Here is a 20,829-nt window from a genome sequence, read left to right as displayed (position 1 = left end):
TTTTAAACAAAAAATAAATGAATGAATGATATCAATTAATAAAACTTTAAAAAAATTTAAACTTTTTTAGAAAATCCTAAATTTATCAACACAGCAGTGGTAAATAACAATTTTTCTGCATCAAGCCAAACATAAAAATATTTAAAGACATTAATAGTTTGAAGAAAAAACAATGCACACTTCAAGGGTCTTAACAATTTTATAAATAAAATGAAACATTTTTAGGGATTTTGTTTAAGATCCTGCAAATATTAAAAATAAGTAAAAGCTAAAACATGTAACAGAAAGAACTATTTAAAAAAGAGGAATATGATTTTTCAGCATGCTTCTCATAACTCTGGAATCAGAACTAAAACTACAGAAATTATGTAGCACTAAGTTAGAATACATGTTCTGGGCTATTTAGGACAACCTGCTGAAGTCATAATTTGCTTAAGTTTATTAATAGATTTTATTCAAATGTACTATGGTAACTTAATTTTTGATTATATGAAGTCCAAAAACATAATTCTTTCAATTTAAAATATAAATATAAAGATATGAGGTAATGTTAACAAATAAAGGAATTGAGTACAAATATAACATAGGGACACAAAAGTGTAAACTTTAATTAAACTCAGCGGCGCGACAGCCCTTGTGGGCCAAGGCCTACTGTGCCCATCTCAGTTTTCTTGACCTTGGGCTCAGAGGTGCAGGAGCAGATGTTCCGGTCAGGTGGTCAGCCGAACGCGGAACCCCCAGTGTTTAGTTCCCAAGCGTGCTTGGTACTCATTTATCGACCCACTGAAGGGATGAAAGGCTGAGTCAGCCTTGCCTGGCCCGAGGATCGAACCAGGGACCTGTGGCAGGACAGCGCAAAGCGCTACCGCTCAGCCACCGGGCGTGTAAACTTTAATTACTAGCAAAAAAAAGAAGAACTCACGCTGCATATCTGATGTGACACCAGAGCAGAGTTGATAAAAGATATGAAAATTCCTCTCATTGGGATTCTGATTCACGACTCGAGACTGAAAATAAATAGAAAATAAGAAAATATAGCAGCACATTTATCTTGATATAAAATAAATCAATATCATATTTATTAGATAGCCATACTAAGTGTGTAAAAAATGAAACAGGATTTGAAAAATAAATTGCAAAAAAAAAGAGATAGAAATGTATAGTTTGTTGTGCTTTTTTTAGAAAACTAGCAGATTTATTCAGACCAACTTTTAAAATTAGACACAAATTTCAATTATAAATAGCACTGCAACCTAAGGAAAAACAATAAAACAATGTTTTCAAAACTACCAATAAATACTATAGGTACTAGGTAGCAGCCCAAGGAAGAAAATTAACAGATACCCGTAGAAACATTTCAATTAGTGTGGTCGAACATGTGATTGATTTACTGAAAACATTGATTTACAGTTTTTTAAGACATCAGTGCTATCTGTTAGTGAACTTCGTAAAAAATTTGAAGCTTGTTGAGAATACTAGCAAATAGCTAAACAAAGCAGTGGCGTGCCAGCCGGGGGGGGGGGGGGGGGGGGGGGNGGGGCAGAGGGGGCAGTCGCCCCCTCTGAAATTTTAGTGAGGGGGCAAACAATATATTTCGCCCCTCCTGAAATTTAAACATTCTAGAAAATAAAATCAAGTAAAATTCCGAGTAAAAAATAGTCAAAAAGTAAAATTTTAGAAAAAAGTAACTTTTTAGTTGAACTTTGTAGCTATTTTCCAAGTAAAAAACCTAATTTTCCTCTGAAATTAAAGTAAGAGGTTATAATAAATATGNAAATCTATGCTAGAATCAAAATTTAAATAACAAGTTATTTTTAATTCAATATGTTTTTGTGGAGCGAAAAACCATTCTATGTCATTATGATTAAAATGTATCGACAAAATGTATTGCTCAGCATTAACAAGTTTAAAGGAGTAAAATTACAAAATTCATTAATTAAATTTTTTACATTTTAATGCACTTTTTTTCTTTTTAATTAGCTTTGGATTGATAAATCATTTTTTGTTAACTAAGTTGGTGTGGATGTAATAGTTAAATCATCGTTGTCATAAACAACGGAAATAGTTTAGATAATTACAATTAGACAAATTACAATATTAAATAATACAACTAACTTTAAAATATTAAATCAAGCAAAGCTTATGACTTTGCATTGGCTCGCCCCCCCAGTCAAAAAAAAGTTGGCACGCCACTGAAACAAAGCAAATTTAATATTTTCATAATCTTCCATTGTTTTTTCCAAATGGTCTGTCATTTTGAGGCCTCTGGCAGCATTAATGAAACTATTATGTACAAAAAATCTAGGAAGTATCCATTTAATTTCATATTTTATACATGTGATCTTATTTTAATGCCCATTAGAATGACCTGACCGGGTACTTGATTCCAATATCATAGCTGCCAACATATATAGGAAAAAAATCCAGTAGATTTTACCAAATAATATAAATTTCATGATAACTGTTGCATAATGTACTAAAATGTTACACAAAGGGAATTTTAAGGACTTTTATTTCTCAAAATAGAAAAACTTCAATTACTTTACAGTTATGATTGACATTAAACATACTTGAAATGTTATGTATTATGTTTAGTCATAATTTCAAATATTAATAACATTTAATTCATCATAGATAGTAAAAAGATTTTCTTAATTCATTTTAAAAGAGAGTTCTAAATAAAAAAAAAATTAAAATTTTAGAAAAAAATTTTGAACTGATTTCTAAAAATCAGGTTTGCTTCATTATGTATAATTAAGTTATTTAAATATTCAAGTAAGCAGAAATTCTATTACAATAGGGATTTTTTCAGGAAAATTACTCAAATTTAAGGAATTTTCTAAAATGTACAAAAACCAGGAAAATTTCAATTAAACCAGTAGACCAGGAGAAACTGGCAAAATGTAGTACTCTTTTAGAAAATCCAGTAGAGTTTTCAGATATGCAATATAGAGCCCAAAATTTCTTTTTAATTCTAAGAACAATACTTCAAAGATGGCGCTAAATATTTTTGAGCTCTCAAAACAAAAATTTTCCCATTGACAATGAATAGAAAAAGTTTCCAGAAAATGATTTGAATCAATCTTTCTTTTGATGTTACCATTCAAATACAGTTACATTTTGCGTGAATGAAGAAAGAGTGATTGAAGAAGAGAGACCACTGATTTTTACTGTAGGTGGTGCTTGGCAAAAATATAGGCCACTTTCATTATTGAGAATTAGAAGTATATATTGAATCCTTACAAGAAAATCTGAGTTACTTGTATGCATTCATAGTCGTTGTCAATTTCTTTTCAAAGGTTTCAATAGATTCATTATTGACATTTTTTCTTGAATGAAAACTATCTTCACTCTTTTCATAAAGTGTTGTAATAGGTGGTTTATTTTGAGCATAGAACAAATATTATTCATACTCCTAGTTGATTTTAATTTTTCTTAGAATTTACAGTTCTTCGGGCATATGTAATTAAGCAAATATGGCTAAAAACTACTCCTAATAGGCTTCATCATATGCTTAGAATAGAGCTAAATTTTGAAAAAAGTGGTTTTACAGGATTGGGTGGGGATTTTGAAAAATTAAGTCTAGTATTTATGTGTAAATATTTTCTATAGTTTTGAGTACTAACGTATAGCGAGTTTACATAGTTTCATTTCATAGCGAGTTTCATTTGAACCACAGGGATAGTTATATCGGGCGTCGACTGCACATACAAAAATAAAGAAATAAGTTTTTACATTTTTGCTATATAATTAAAATGATTTTATCTGACAGTAAAAAATTAAATGAATACATATATATATATTATTTTTATGATAAGTTTTCAACAATACATTATAAATATTCGAATTAACATTATAAATATTTTAATTAATTGCTAAGTTAATAAGAACACAGTTATAAACAATTCTGATTATACAATGAAATTATAAATTACAAATATTAAGTAAGAAAACAGATACATTTAATATAAAAACTTTAGAAAAATAAAATTGTCTTTTCTCGAATTTAATAACAGAATACTAAATTTTAGCCACCAGAAATAACAATAGGCTAGAAAATGACTCACTTTTTCGAGTAGGAAATTAGAAACTTTACCCCCTTCTGGTTCACCTCCTCTGCTAAATTGGATTTCAATATATTTTCCCTACAAATAGAAATCAAAGTTAAGTACTGATAAAACTACAGATTAACATTATATATGCAGTTTAATATGTTAATCAAACATAGGATTTCTAACAAAACATAATGTGTGTTTAAGGAAAACATATATACTTACAAAGCGAGATGAGTTGTTATTACGGACAGTTTTTGCATTTCCAAAAGCTTCTAATAAAGGGTTAGACTCTAAAATTATTTCTTTAATTTTCTGAAAAGGAATCAAAGTTTAGCTTAATTTCATTTTAACAGTTTTTTTTTAAAAATTTGTTTATAAATGTAATGAAATCAGATCAAAATATTGACTTGACACTTAATTATTCAATTATTACAAATGCAAATCTTTTAAATCAGTTTTAAAAGAATATGAAAGGGGTCACCTTAGTTTATTAAGCAGGGGTCTGTCTAGGTTTTTCTGTAAGGGACCTATTTTGTGAAAATTTAGACATAATTTGTGAAAAATTAAAAATTATATTAAAAAATCAATACAAAAATGTAGATTTAGAAACTAAAAATATAGATCTATCGTTTCTTAAGGGATACAAAAATAAAATTTTAAGAAAAAGCATTTTGTGAAACTACTGTTTTTTCATAAAGTTGAATTTGTGAAACTACCGTTTTACCTAATATTGAATTTGTGAAGGTACCGCTAAACGGTAGTAAATTCGACCTGGACAGACCCCTGTTAAGCATACATAGCAACCAAGACTGAATATTAACTGAACATTGCTTCCATACTGTTTTATTTGAATCCATCAATACTTTTAATAACCCATTGAGAATTTTCATTAGATTAGATTGTTGTTGTTGTTCATTTACGTCGCACTAGAGCTGCTCAATGGGCTATTGGCGATGGTCTGGGAAACATCCCTGAGGATGATCCGAAGACATGCCATCACAATTTTGATCCTCTGCAGAGGGGATGGCACCCCCGCTTCGGTAGCCCGACGACCTGCACGCGAAGTCGAGCACTTTACGGTAGCACAGTTTAACGAGGTCCAATACCGCACACCCTCGGTCCCTACGCAGACTGATCCAAGTGGTCACCCACCCGCACACTGACCGCAGTCAATGATGCTTGACTTCGGTGATCTGCTGGGAACCGTGTCTTAATGATCAGTCCACTGCAGGACCATTAGATTAGATATTAAATAGAAAGGAGCTGTGGATGCAGCGTTTAAACTTCTAAATTAAAATATATTATGTTGTATCTTTAGCAAACAAGGAGGTAAAATCTAGCATGAACCATGGAGATGTCACTATATAGAGAGTTGTGAGCAGAGTTAATATCACAAGAGCCGAGAACTGACCGCAATCACCTATAAACATTACAAGATTATGCAATCTAGCTTAATTGACCAAATGGTGATATAATTTGAAGTTGACAGAAAATAAAAATATTACTGTGGAACCTATGTTTACATGAAAAAGGTAAGCCCTTTGTGCGAAACACTAAAACTACACAAAAAAAAAATTATAATGAGATTTGTAATAAAGTAGCAGATCTTTATAATGTGCATTTTGAAAATGGTTAAATAACTCGAGAAATATACATCAGATTGAAAAAAAAATAGTCACATTGATTTTTAAAAGCGATCCAATGATACCAAACTCGATCCTTCATCCTCATTCTCTAAGGATATGATGGAGGTAACTTTGAAATCTTAAATATGAACCCCTATTTTTTCGATGCAAATTTGGATTTTCCAGAAAAAATTAACATTTTTCGAGGCTCATGCCCTTTGCTTTACAGATGGCGATGTATGATGATTCTAGTTAAGCGTCTAAATAATTATCAAGATGATTAAAATAGGGAGAAACTGTTTAAAATGACGGCATCTTGAGATCCATAAGATTGAAAAAAATATAAAAAATCAATATTTTTTTTATTTAAACGTGTCTATTTTTATATTCTTAATCTGATGAATTTGAAATTTGCCATTTTAATGCAGCTAAAATGCATCAACTTTGCTTCACAGATGGCGCTGTAGTCAAGAAGATTAAAATAGGTTACAAACCATTTAAAGTGATGGTATCTTGAGATCCATCAGATTTAAAAAAAAAAAAAATCAATAATTTTTGAAATTTTTTTAAACGTGTCTATTTTAATGGTCTTTATCTGAAGGATCTTGAGATTCGCCATTTTAATGCAGGCAAAATGCATTAACTTACAACTTGAAAATGGTTACTTTTTTCTGGAGAATTAATTTTTTTTCTTTCTGCAATTAAAAAATAGGGGTTCATACTTAAGATTTCAATGATGTTCCCCTGCTTCCATTGGATGGGGGTGAAAGACCAAGTTTGGTATCATTGGGAAGCTTTTAAAAAATATTGTATGCGACTATTTTGAGTTTTCATTTTGACGTATATTTCTCGAGACATTTGACCATTTTCAATTTTTTTTAATACTCCATATATAGAGTTTTGTGTTACACATTTTCCCATACTATTAAAATTATCAACTAAGTATGACAATATATTTTTGGAACAAATCAACCTTAAAGCTTTAAAACAATTTCCAAAATTTATGCAAAGTTCAAAAGTTGTTAGGTATTTTATCAAAAATGAAAATGGTCATTTTATTCATCAAAAGTAATCCAATTTGTCAAAAATGTTCTAAGTTTAATTTCCATATTTATCATTACCTATTGCTAAAGGTGTAGTCTTAACTGACTTAGATTGTCCAAACAATAGTAGATAATTTTTTTACAAAAATTATTATTATTTTATAGAAAGAGATATTTATATATATAAAAAAAGAAGTGAACCTGAACGCGAGTTCCACCTCCAGACACTTGTGAAATATATCCCATGATGAATTTTGCTGCAACAGTTTTTCCAGCTCCACTTTCTCCGCTGCAAAGGAAGAGAATATTTCATTATTATTTACATGAAAAGGAGGAAACAAATATTTCGGTTAACTGGGATTACACTTTAACCACAATAGTAATCATAAAAACTACACTATATGGCCAAAAGTATCTGGACACCCAGTGGTATGGACTTAGAGTGTCCTGAGGCACACATTAATATGATGCTGGTCCCCCTTTTGCATCCATGACAGCCTGCACACGCCTGGGAAGACTTTCCAATAGTTTTTGATAGGTGGCCACAGGAATTGACTCCCATGTTTCCATCGCAGCAGAAGTGAGTGCTTGAAGTGAGGAGGGTGGATTTGGCTGGCTTTGTAATCTGTTCTCTAATTCGTCCCAAAGGTGCTCAATGGGATTTAGATCGGGGCTCTGAGAAGGTCAGTCCAGTTTTTGAACACTCTTTTCGTCCAACCTCGTCTGCGCAAGCCTCGATGTGTGAATGGGGCAGTACCCCAAAAAAAATTTTATAAATTTTTTTGTTTGATTTGGAGAGAACCATCTATCATCTATCAGACATCTGTGAAAGAGATTCAAATCAAGGAGGCAGCACCTGTATGTGGGATGGAATCCCTTTGGACAGACTCAGAGACCCGTACATCTTTCCACGTGGAACCGTGACTGCTCATGTGTATAGAGATGACATCTTTTATGTTATATTTATGTTTATGCTGGTGCATTAGGCAATGAATCTGTGCTACAAGACGATAACGCAATGCAGCACAGGGTTTGCATCTTAGATGATTATTTTCAGTAGCAAACATTTTAGCGTATGGAGTGGCCAGCTCGATCACAGGACTTGAATCTTATCGAGCATGTTTAGGATGCTTTAAGAAGACACGTAGCTGTTCTCAATCCTCCTCCTCAGACCAACTTGCAACTGCAAGAACAATGGCTTGCATTTCCAACAGCACTAGTAGAGAGCATAATTGAAAGCATTACACATCACTGTATGTTCTGCTAGAACTAATCATACTCCATACTGAAGGTACTTCTGACTTATTCATTTCATACATATGCTAATTTCTGTGAAACCGTAATTGTCGGGTTAATACTTTTTATGTTACTTTACACATTATTATGTGCACTATAATGTGTGCCAGTTCGAAACTTTTTGAGTTATGGTCATTTTTGAGATTTTTCTTTAATTTTATGACAATTAGTGTATAAGAAATCTAGGCATTTAAAATATGGACATGCAGTCTAATTATTTAATTACTACAAATATGAATTTTTCTTTCAGTTTTTAAAATAAGAGAAAATGACAGGGATCATCTTAATTTGTGAAAAGGACACAGGAGCCAAAAAATTAAAACAATTTTATGTAATTAGTATCAACCAATATTTTCAGAACATGTCCAGAAAATCCCATTGCTCTAAATGTTAAGTGAAAACAATTTTAACTTCCTGCTTTAAACTTCTAATTATTTAAATTAAAATATACTTTATTTCCAAATAATTTTTCTTATAAGAGTTGAAAAATCCAGCAATCTTTTAAATTTTCACAACAAAAGAAAAAGAAATTTTTTCCTTAAAACTTTAGCTGTTAAATCTTAAGAAAAGTAGAAAAATTTTAAGAAATAAAAAAATCAATCAACCCACCTTATGATAACACACTGGCTTTCATTGTCAATTAGCATATTCCGATACATGTTGTCAGACAGTGCATAGATGTGAGGTGGGTTCTCGTAGGATGCCTAAAGAGATATTTTTGACAGATAAAATGAGATTCTAAAAAAGTAATTATTAATTTTTAAAATTAAAATACTAAAAACTAAAAAAACTGGAAAAAAAACTTTCTTCATTGAAATTAATTTTTATGACAATAAAATACTGAATAAGAAGTGATTTTCTAATACTTTTGATACAATAAGTAGTTTTCATTGTGCTTTTCGGGTAAGATTTGATTAAAGTCAATGAACACATCATTTCTAATGGATATGACAAATTAATAACTACTTAAATTATACTTTTCTAAGTTGAAGAATTTCTTTCCAATGTATAGAAACGCACTTACCAAAACTTTACATAGCCGTGAAGATATTTTTCTTTCATGTTTTTCTAAAGTGTAAGTGATATCGAAATACAACCACTAATATTCTATAAAATAAATTTTTCTTAAACATTAAAATAGTCTGAAATAATGCTTCATCATACAAGATTAAAGACCAAAACAGAGTTTAGATAGATGTATTAGAAAGATTTGGGGGGCGAATGTTATTGATAATGTCAACCTCATCTATGAGAAGGTACCCCAATTTCGAATCAAGATAACATGGCTTATATACCAGTGAACTGGAATTGTATTTTATAGTGCTGGACACACTACAATACTCCCCCATCTGAATTATATATGTGATAGAATTCGTTGAACAGATACTACTAGTTGGTTCATTGATGTTTCGCGAGAAGCAGAGAGAGCTGTATTAAGATCATCATAATTTTGAGTGCTGATTGAGAGAGTTGAACTAAGTTCACGGTCGTGGTCCCTTCTGAGCAGTTATTAGCAGTCGAGTGTATACAGGCCGACATGTGAAAATAAGCATTTAAGGTGCTTTTTTTAAAACTGAAAGGTATTTATTTAAAAAAAATAATGGTAAAATTTAAAATCCCTGAAAAACTTATGTTGTTGTTGTTGCCGTAGGCCATTAAGGCACTGGGGTTGCGATTATTCTTGTTTTGAAGTGGCGCCATTTACGGCTAAGAATTCGACTTCTGCCACACCCGTTTGTTTATAGGGTGGACCCATTCATACATACATCCACAGATTGAAATTTTGACCTGAACCAGAGAACGATCAATCCCCAATCCAGTACCAGTAGAGGTATGATTTGTTATGAAAACATGGAGGAATTAGTGACCCAATAAATTTAACGTGCACCAGTCACCATTAACTACACAGGGAGTCTTCGGTCGGATGGATTCGAACTCTCGTTCTCTCGAGCGTGTATCCATCACCCTGTCCACTACGCCCTACTAAAAAATTTATAAATAAAAGATGTGAATATCTCTGGGGCCAAATATTTTGAGATTTTTAACTATATAACTGAACAACTTAAGAAAATTCTTATTAAAATGAAGGAATGAAATTAAAAATTAAATAATGATCAATAACTAAATAAATCTGAATTGGACTTTTCATTAAAATAGGTAGTAAAAAAAAGCCAACCATTTCATGAAAAAATAAAATAAAAAGACCGTGTTTTTAAGGAATGGAAAACGCTTGGACTTTACAAAAAGAGCAAGGAGAGCGCATTTATTGACATCAAAAGGCAGGCGGGGAGGGCCGACGTTCTAAAAACGCTTTTGGAGAACACTGGTGAAAATCTGCTGTTATTCGTTCAACTATATTTTTGATCACCACAATGTTTTTTTTTTTTTTAAATATTATCAGACAAAAATAATAAAACTTTATAAAAACATTCAATTATAATTCTGATTAACATTAACTGGAAGAAAGACAATGATTAAGAAGAAAAGAAGATTAACTTACAGCTCCTTGATATTGTTCTATCTCCTTCTCTGTGAAGTATGGCATTTGCTTGAACGGATTCACAGAAATCAAAACTGGACCGATGTATGTCTTTGCATTAAGTCAAGGTAAAAATTAAACAAGCAAAAAATAAGAAAGCAAGAACATCTGGTTAGACTCTAAATTAATTACATTAAAATGTTTCCAACAAAAAAGTTCTCAAAGGATAGAAAAAAAAAAGACTTTAAATTGAAATATAAACTACAAGTTCAAGCACATAGTAAAGAAAAACGTAGCTGCATTATAGATTTCAGATGCATTAGTTGCTATAACTTTATCTTAACTTTGAAAAATGATAATATTCTTCGTACAATTTTGCATGTTAAAGCATAAGATATCGAAAAAATCACATCATAAACTAGTAAAGAGATGTACGTGTTCTTATCAACCAACTCAAAATAATTTTCAGTTGACAAATATTTAAATTAGGTCAAACTAAACAAGTCAAGAGATAATTAGTGGGTACCCAGCAGTAGTGTACTGCTGGTGGAGCAGTAGGGTACTTTGATCCATCAGTACTGTACCTCTAGGTAAAGCAACTTTCAGTACCCATCAGGACTGGTGAGAGTGCAATAAAAAAGAGAAAACCACTCTATCAGAACTTGAAACTAACAAATAATTAAGCTGCTAAAAGGTTGGCTGGTGAAACTGGAGCTTAGGTAAAATGTAATAAGAGCAAAATAAATATTATTTGTTTGTTTTTAAAGTACCTACTATGCTTTATTTCTTTTGAATAATTTAGACTTTTATATAAACAATTTTAAAATTGAAACTATGAATTAAATTTTAAGTAAAGAAATCAGAGAGGTGGTAACCTACTTTATTTACCACAATTTAAATATAAATAGGTAAAAAAAAACGTTATACGAGGGTTGTTTTTAAAGTAAGGGCCGTTCTGTTGTGTGCACTAATAAATGACGCGTGCGTCGCAATGAGTGCTTCTGTCGTGTCCCGACATTCTTTGGGAACAACTGTGCTCAGTTGCAGCTGTGTAGGTAAACTGTACAGTTCTGTGACTTTAAAATGTTCAAATTTAACAAATCGCCCGCCACGCACAAGGTACGGTCAGTGATATGTTTTTAGTCGGCAAAAAGCTTGTCTGCTGCATACATTCACTGGCAGATTTGTGAAGTGGCAAAATTCCCTGTCATGCTGACAGGGAATTTTGCTACTCTACTTAAATAACTCTCTCCGCAGCTTAGATCCTATCTTTATTGGACTCTTTTGGTTGGGAAGTTTTGGACCACCCCTCCCTACAGTCCAGATCTTGCGTTGAGTGATTTTCATCTTTTCCGATATTTCTAACATCATTTTGGCTGCAACGATGACGAATACATGAAAACGGCCGTGATCTCTCGGTTAACGGCGCAGGCGGCAAGTTTCTATGAAGAGGGTATTTTAAATCTCGTTGTAAGGTATGATAAGAGTATAAACAAACTCGGCAACTATGCTGAAAACAAGAGAAACGTATGTAGAATCTGAAAATAAATTTGCTTCTTGAAAATTTTCTTTCGTTTGTTACTTATTTTCAAACTGCCCTTACTGAAAAAACAACCCTCGTACATTTAGGGTGTATAACAAAACATCACAATAATCAGATGAGCAGGATACAAATATTTGGTCATCAAGATATCTTTTCTTTAAATTGTCGACGATGGCCGGTTCTGTAATTTTAGTGAGAAGCACCATATCATCCACCCCACTATGCTTGATGTGGTGACTTTGCCAATGATAAACCTGCAAACAACAAACACATTTAAAACAACTGTGAAGGTACATAAATGTAAATATGTTCATTGTAATCAAAATTTTATTTCAATGGGTACACTCCAAATTCGAAGTAGAAAAAAATAATATACTTTTGCTTAATTTCACATTTATATAGGAATTTTGTAATGAACTTTTGAAATGAATCAGAAAGGCGACATTATTTTCTCAAAATTTCAACAAAAAAAAATCCAAAACCCTGAATTACTAGCCACAATATTTCCGAAAGGCTTAGTGAAACGGGGAATTTTAATGAAAAATCCAGAGATTTTATGGGCCTGAAGGAAAACTATGTAACTTTTTTGTAATCGAAAATTCGTAATTAAAAAAAAACAGTGTTTATCGTTATCAACAAATACTATTTAAAGAATTGTAAGAAAATGGTAGACAGAGTAAGATAATGACTTATTTTTAATACATTAATGTCAGGAAATATTTAACCAATTTGCTTAAAATATTTAATTTCAACTTTTAAAAATGAGTTATATTGAAGCATAGTAAAAAGTTTTAATAAACTGAGCAGCACACTTCGTCGTTGCTTAATTTAGACAAAGATATCTCCCTTGTACAGAGAACAAAATAATAAAGTGAACACCCTAAATAACTTTGGATCTTATAATCGGATTTTCACATACTAGGACTCAAATCATTCGAGTTCCTAATCTTAAATATGATAAATATTTAGTGCAAACGATATTTTAAGTCACGTTTTTGTGCCCGATGTCGCAACTTAAAGCATCACCTGCATCAATGAATTAGCATATTAAAGGTTAGTCCATCGAGTCATTAAGATTGAGTCATATTGCGTGAAAATCCGTGATCAAAATTTATTCAGGGTGTTTACTTTTTTTGCGCTTCATACTTAATAAAATACAACATGTGTATTTTATTAAATTTAAGGCTTAACAAAACAGAAAATGGATTAAAAAATGACCAATATTAACAACATCTAACTAAGTAATTACATCAATAAGCTGCATTTGCAATGTTAATTGGTTACAGAAGAAAAGAAAAGAAAACTTTTTTTTTTTGGGGGGGGGGGGGAGAATAAAGTAGNTTTTGGGGGGGGGGGAGTGATTTTCAATAACCATATTCATGATTTTTTGCTTTTTATAAAACGCTTTAAGATCTATTAAATGAAATGAAAATAACGTCGAGCTACAGAGAATGCTGAAAAGGAAAGGCAATAAATCAAATATTTTTTTTCTCTTACTGTAAATCAAAATAACCGAACGATTGCGTGAGGTAGATTGTTGTAATATTTCCCCGACTTCCGCGATGAAAAAACTTATGTTGAAAATACCACACGAAACTTCTATTACTTTTTCCATCTAAATAAATATTATCAATAATTCGTAGCTGAATTAAGCTTCTATAGTAAGTATTTTTTCTCTTTTCCAGGAAATATTTTGATTATTTAAAAAAAAAGGAATTTGGTACAATAATACTAATAATAAAAAAAACTTTTTGCATGTTTTCTTTTGACTCTTTATATTTTATGCAGTGTTTTGTTTGAAAAATCATTGTTGTGATGTTTCAGATCTATTTGTTTTATTGTTTGTATTTACTGCAGGAGTTGTGTTTTAGATATCGAAAATTGTTTTTTGACATAACACGCGTCAAAAATTGGTTGTTGAAACGTGGCATTGGTTTACGTTAGCAACTATTCTTTTCATTCCATTTCGAGTAAGCCAAACCCACCAAGTACCAATTCTCCTAAGTGACACATTCTATATTCTTTCACAAAGATTTCAATTCTTTCACTATACATTTCTTACTTTACACAGCGACAGGGATGAAGTCATGCAGAACATAAACAAACTAATTATGCATCGAAGTCTCCAGGTACACGAAACAAAAATATATTACGGTTAGAATAAAATACATAAGCAAATAATAAATTTAAATTAAGTAAAAGACGTAGAACATAAAGAATTATATTTTNTCTCTTGACTCTTTATATTTCATGCACTGCTTTGTTTGAAAAATTCATTGTTGTGATGTTTCAGATCTATTTGTTTTATTATTTGGATTTAATGCAGGAGTTGTGTTTTAGATATCGAAAATTGTTTTTTGACATAACACGCGTCAAAAATTGGTTGTTGAAACGTGGCATTGGTTTACGTTAGCATCTGTTCTTTCCATTCTATTTCGAGTAAGCCAAGCCCGTCAAATATCAATTCTCTTAAGTGACTCATTCTAAATACTTTCACAAAGATTTCAATTCTTTCTCTCTATATTTACGAAGAGACTTAACACAAAGAGAGCCATGAAGCCACGCGGAACATAAACAAACTAATAATGCATGGAAGTTGCCAGATACATAAAAAAAATATATCACTGTTATAATAAAATACATAAGCAAATAATAAATCTAAGTTAAGTAAAAGAAATTAGACGAGAAAGAATTATATTTCAACTAATTCTATGTGCGATACGGCTCTGTATTTCATTAATTTATCGTTAATTAACATTCTAAACTTATGTAGAGAAACTAAGCTCAACTTTAATACGCCATTGGATTAGCAGGCGCTGATGTCATAGGTCACATGTGTGGGTAAGGGAGGTTTTCTTCTTGAAGTGCAAGTACCCAATTGAAAAGTTATAGCTATTCTTTTTCAGTTTCACGTTAATTTATCACTAGACAATTATTATTAAACTTATTATTAGTCACAATTAGTCAAGTAATTTAAGGAGAAAGGAATAAAAATTTGTGGCAAACGGAAAATATTTCAATAATTCAAAAAAACTGTACATTCTTCCAAATTGATAACAGTAGATTGCAAGGGGTATTGTATTCATACGACAAAGACAGATTCAAAGGGTGTAAAAATAATTGAAAGTTTAAGATTTGTGGAATTATAGAGTTTAATGTCACACGTGTAAGTTATATTATGATTTCAAAACCAAACAGTATTACTAACTAAATTTAATGGAGAAAAAATGTGGGGGTCAGAAATGTTAACTTAAAAGTCTCTTAAAATTTTAAATACAGTAAAATAATAATAATTCTTCAAGAGGCATTTATTACAGCTTAAACGGGTCACAAGTTCGATGATAAGCAACAGCATTTTTTTTTTCTTCCTGATCGCATTGTTTCACTCCTGAATAAATCAAAAATTCACATTTTTACTCCAAGAGCAACAGTGTCAGACGAAAATATATCAATCATACAATGACCTAAAAGGTAATATAATGACAGACCAAAGAAACAACTCGAAAAGCGACGTTTCCACCAACGAATGACGTAATTATACACCCGACAGCCAATTCAAAATGACAATGGTAAACAATAAACCAGCAGTCGGGCTTCGCCCCTGTTGTAACTGCACGAATAAAATGAGCAGGATTTCGCAAAAGCCAATAAATGGGAAAATCATTATGCGTCACATAAACGGAAATAGAGGAAAACTATTTACTGGAATGGAGTCAAAAGGGTTGAACGAGCAAGAAGCGAACCTCTCGTTTGTTCTGCGCCGAGTAGCTGATAATTTTGAATAACGGTTCACTGGGTGCATAATCAGCAGACCAGAACAAAAAAAACAGGCGCATGTTGGGCTCACGTTCATTGAATAAGAAAGAACAAGAACGAATTTCAATAGGAAAAGAAAAAAAGTATATCACCGAGAAATCAGCATTTGTCATGAGATGAGTTAGTGAAGAAGGTATCGGAATGATTTTTATCTTTTTAAGTTCCATTTTTCCGTTTTGGTGAACAGGAGATTGCACTGTGTGGAGAATGAATAGCGATGAGTGACAAGCGGAAGATGAAAAGAGAACTACACGATTCCTTGATTACATTTATAATAAATTTTAAGGATAACAGAAAGCGAAACACGATAAAGAAAAATCTGCTAGTTAATAAAAATAAATAAATATAAAAAAAAATACGGAGAAACTAAAAATGAGCAATTAAAAAAATAAAGCAAATGATGAGTAAAGCTCAATGGTGCCATGCAAAAGTTTGCATAACATATTCAAGGCCCACGCTAAGGATTTCAAATTATTAGCCAGCAAATAAGTCAAATACAGGATATCTGCTACAATTTAGATTTTCAAATTCATGCCTTTTCATGACTAATTTCAAGAATTTTTCATGACTTAACGAAGCTACTATTTTCTCCAACAAAAACACAACAATAAATTTAAAAAATCATTATAATAACAATAATTGAAATGATAGGTATAACCAAAACTGTTATAATTTGCATCTTCATATTTATGGATTTTAAATTTAAAAAACAGAGTAAAGAAAGAGTTGACGCAATAAAATAGCTGAAAAAAATACAAAAACAAATATTTTTTTAATCTTTTTTTCTGAAGAATTATATTCGAAAGATACTTTTCTTGTTCATTGGAAAGGAAAGAAATACTCCTGACTTTTCTGTTCTCATTTCGGAATAAAAAAAATTCGCCAATGACTGGCTTGCTTCAGCAAGAATTTTAAATTGATAAAAAGAAAGAAAAAAAATCTGAAATCACAGAAGTTCAAAAGTTAATTCGTTCAAGAAATGATGTTTTTTCCTTAATTTTTTTGAAAAAACACCATATTTTTTAAAGAACACGATAAAAACATTTTATATTTTAATAAAATATGACTGTGAGTGGGGATTTTGTTGCAATACTAAAAGAAAACACAAATATTTTTAATCCTAAATAGAAAAAGCTTTTTTGAAATGGGGATTTTGTTACAAATTCAGATATTCGGAACAACATGAAATGGGGGGGGGGGATTCCATTTTAAAAATTAGATTTTTCAGCGACCTAAATCCATGATTTAAAAAAAAAAATGTTAAAATCATGACATTTCATGATAAATTTTGTTCAATACCAAAATTCATGACTTTCCAGGTGCGCAGATACCCTGCAAATATCAAAAGTATTAGCCAAAAGCAAGAATTAACAATTTTTTGACTGATTTTTTCTCAAATAAAAATACAAATTCAGTCACTATAAATGGGAGAGAGGAAGAAAAATGTAGATGTTGTTTCATCGATTTTAATGAAAAGGAATAGGAATTGGTTGGAATTAATTTTTGATAACTTTAGACTAGAACAATAATAAAAAAATAAATATATAAAAAAGGTTTTGGTCACGCGATACCAAGTGATCCGGCAACGAACGTTGATAATCTGTATTTTACAGTAGTTTGCATCATCTGGACTTAATAGAATTTTAATTGATTATGCTATGCATCTAACTTAAATTACTGGAATCGAATAAAAAATACAGGATTTGTTCAGAAAAACTCATTGTGAGCTTTTTTTTTTTCAGGCTCGAGGGGATTATAAATTTTTCTTTTTGCCGGGAAAACTATTTGCAAAAACACACACGCCGAATTTACGATTTTATCGCATTTGGCGAGGTGGCGAATGCTTAGCGAGCACGTTTTCTAACATTTAAAACTATATGACTATCTTATTTAATCTCTTTCTCGGTATATAAAAATTATTGATATAATCAGTAATCTATTTATACCGCAACCTTGAATTGAGTGCAAAATAAAATCTATATTTAGAGATTCTCTTTACATCTGCCTTACACATTAGCATAGAATTTGAAAATCGTTTTATGGATTCTAAGGTTTTGATTTCATTAAAATTCGTTATCATTTCTCGCACTTTCTTTTCTGTCAGCACATTTGTATGTGTAAGGCTAAGAGAAGAAGCCTTGACAATAATTTTTAAACAATTAATAGCCAATACATGGTTTCCTTACCTTTCCTTGGCGAAAATTATACATGACGGTTAATATAACCAACGTAATATACCAACGGTTAATATACCAACGTAAACATGACGGTTACATTTTTGATTCTTTGGATGGAGGTGTGCTGCAACATCCACATTCTCCGGGACATTTTTAAAATTTATTTTATTTAATAACTATTATTTACATAAAAATGAAGAATCCTCTTTACAGAGGAGCTCCATATTTTTCAAAAAATATAATATTTTTATGATTTATCATAATTTGATTCTTCAAATAGCGTTAATCATCATCTTCAGGATAAATCTTCTACTAATACTGTCTTTCCCCCCAACTAATGCAATCACTAAATTTTCATCTTAAATATTTTATATCTTCAAAAATATTTCTAACATAAACCTGTTAATCGGGTTTAAAAAATTCTCTATTGGAAATCTTAATGATGTGTATTTCGACCGAAAAAAGTAAATGATTGATTACATTCACTACGTGGGGGGAAAAAAAATCCTAACTTAAATAATATTTATTATTTTTCCTCTAAAACCAGAAAAAGATAAAAAATTTTTTTTTCCCCCAAGTAAGTACTAACCACACATTAGTTACATGCCAGAAGCGATCATAGCCAAAGAGCGATGGCACTCAGTAAAAAATAACTTTCAAATTTTAATATTTATTCTTTTGCATATCAAACCTCAAATTAGATCACTAAAAAAGTAAACATCTAACGACAACTTATGTTATGAGTAGGTTATCGTTGCAAATCATTGAGGTTTAACAGTGAAAAAAAAATTTTTTTTTTCTTCTTCCAACTTTAATATCAATCTTTTCGCTTTAAAAGCCTCAAATGGATCATAAAAGATCTAACTAGAGCAAGTGCGTAAGCGGGTTATAAATACAACAAATGTGAATAATCGTTGACGGAACTTCAACTTTAAAAAAAGCCCATTAGCAGCTGTGAATATTGAAGAAAAAAGATAATTTGAAAACATTTATATTTTATTTTATTTTATAACCGTCGTTGAACAGTCGACCCAATTATTTGGCTTCACGACTACTAATGTTCAACTCCGTAGCCATGTCATTTTGAACCCAATCCAGAAGACAAGGGAACTCACGGATCAAGTATTGTGAGAAATTTGCCTTCGTGGAGGACTTCTTGATGGAACTAACCAGAAAATGCGTTACATGGAGAGGAAAACCTTCCACGGTTAGTTTGTCGGTAAATTACTCATGATCCGTCTCTGAGGATATTTTACGTCAGCACCGTGGTCGGTGCAAGATGGATGCGGTATTCGTATCGACCAGCCATTGCTGGGATTCGAACCCGGTTCACCTCTATTCCCTGAGCCATCACGCCAACTATATAATAAATAAATGTTCAACAGTCAATAATTTAAGTTTATGCTATTTCCAACATAGTGAAAAATAAATAAAGTGTACGTATTTTCTGATTTGTAATAGCGGGGATAATAATTTGCATATTTTCCCGGTATGAAATGCTTAAAATTGAGAAATAGTTTACAAGCTTTGGGCCGATCAAATATTACGTAAACATCTTTTGGGCAATTTCGGAGTCCCGTCCTTTCATGCTTACGCCACAAATACCCCCTCCTGGTTTGACTTTTACTGTATCTAATTTTAAGATTCAGTTATAAATTCAGATGTTAAATTCAAGTAAAGATATAAAACAAAATCGGATAAAAAACAAAGTCTGTCTTAATTCATGTCACAAAATTTTGAGTAGAATTTTCATTAGAAATCCTTGTATTTTCTTTCTGTGTTTAAACTTGTGAACTCCGAAACTTGTCAAAGAAATACTTTTTTTTAAATGTTTCTTTTACTGAGTTAAACTTAAATTTCAAATTTTTTCTCGAATACATAATTTTATTTTTTGCTTCTTAAGGAAATTTTGAAAATAAAAGGATTTTAATGTCTAACGTAAGCCATTGCTCAAACCCTTTCTTCCCTTGTCAGCAAAAATAAGTGAATCTCCAAATCCCACCCCCTTTAGGTGCTTAAGTAATATTGAACAAACCCTTTCATCAAAATATAAGAAAATTTTTTCGACCATCTTATTAGAAGTAAATCTTGAGAAAATAAACACCGTATCAAAATTTTTTCGAGATTTCGTAAATCTACTAGACTATGCTACAGGGTGCAACAATTTTACTTAAACATTCGAAGTAGGTTTTAACCTACAAATTTCCAGAGCTGACTAAGGGCCTTAAAAAATTTAAAATTTTTTTTTTTTTTACGAAATCCATATGAATCTTGTAAAACTATAACCAGCAGATACGTGAAGGGGTATGAAGGGGAAAGCTACCCCGAATGGTAACTCCATAAAATTCAATTTTTATCAAATTTGCAATTTTCTTTAAAATTAATTTAAAACTTAGAGAACTTTAGTAAATATATTTTGAAATTTGAAAACGGTCCCCCCCCCTCTTAAAATTTGCCATTAGAGCACAAGTTAGAACACAAGAAGAAAAAAGGAAAAAATCTAGCCAAACGGATAAGATCTCTTATTAAAAAGCTGACTTGTGACACAAAAAAGAATCTTTAAGGAATCGCGTATTTACATTAGTAATATTGAGTCACACATCGCAACTGTTACGTCAAGTTTTCTTTTTCTCTTCTCGTAGAACGGACTGAGTGATGAGGTACCAAAATGGGGTGTCGCACGAAACAAGACTCCCCAAAACACTGACTCACAGCTGCTTCTAATTTAAAAAAAATCCTCCGTTGTTGGGAAACAAACAGGAACACTTTCTTTGCGAACAATAAGCGTTTCACAC

At 31.3% G+C, this 20,829-nt stretch overlaps 1 protein-coding gene across 4 annotated transcripts in view; it reads right to left on the bottom strand.

Annotated features, from left to right (window-relative positions):
* The window catches only part of LOC107441660 (unconventional myosin-Ie), a 136,056-nt gene that overhangs the window by 33,146 nt on the left and 82,081 nt on the right, over nt 1–20,829 (bottom strand). For all 4 annotated transcript variants that reach the window (XM_071179008.1, XM_071179009.1, XM_043051768.2 and 1 more), the window contains exons 2-8: nt 12,170–12,295; nt 10,520–10,609; nt 8,629–8,723; nt 6,925–7,012; nt 4,278–4,367; nt 4,068–4,145; nt 923–1,007 (exon numbers count right to left, since the gene is read on the bottom strand). In XM_071179008.1, coding sequence (XP_071035109.1) covers nt 923–1,007; nt 4,068–4,145; nt 4,278–4,367; nt 6,925–7,012; nt 8,629–8,723; nt 10,520–10,609; nt 12,170–12,295 — 652 coding nt within the window. The remainder of the gene's footprint in view (nt 1–922; nt 1,008–4,067; nt 4,146–4,277; nt 4,368–6,924; nt 7,013–8,628; nt 8,724–10,519; nt 10,610–12,169; nt 12,296–20,829) is intronic.

This window comes from Parasteatoda tepidariorum, chromosome 3 (genome assembly GCF_043381705.1).
Source record: "Parasteatoda tepidariorum isolate YZ-2023 chromosome 3, CAS_Ptep_4.0, whole genome shotgun sequence".
NCBI classification, from domain to species: Eukaryota; Metazoa; Arthropoda; class Arachnida; order Araneae; family Theridiidae; genus Parasteatoda; species Parasteatoda tepidariorum.
The sequence above is the reverse complement of the archived record's forward strand: the minus strand, read 5'-3'. Positions and strand labels throughout refer to the sequence as shown.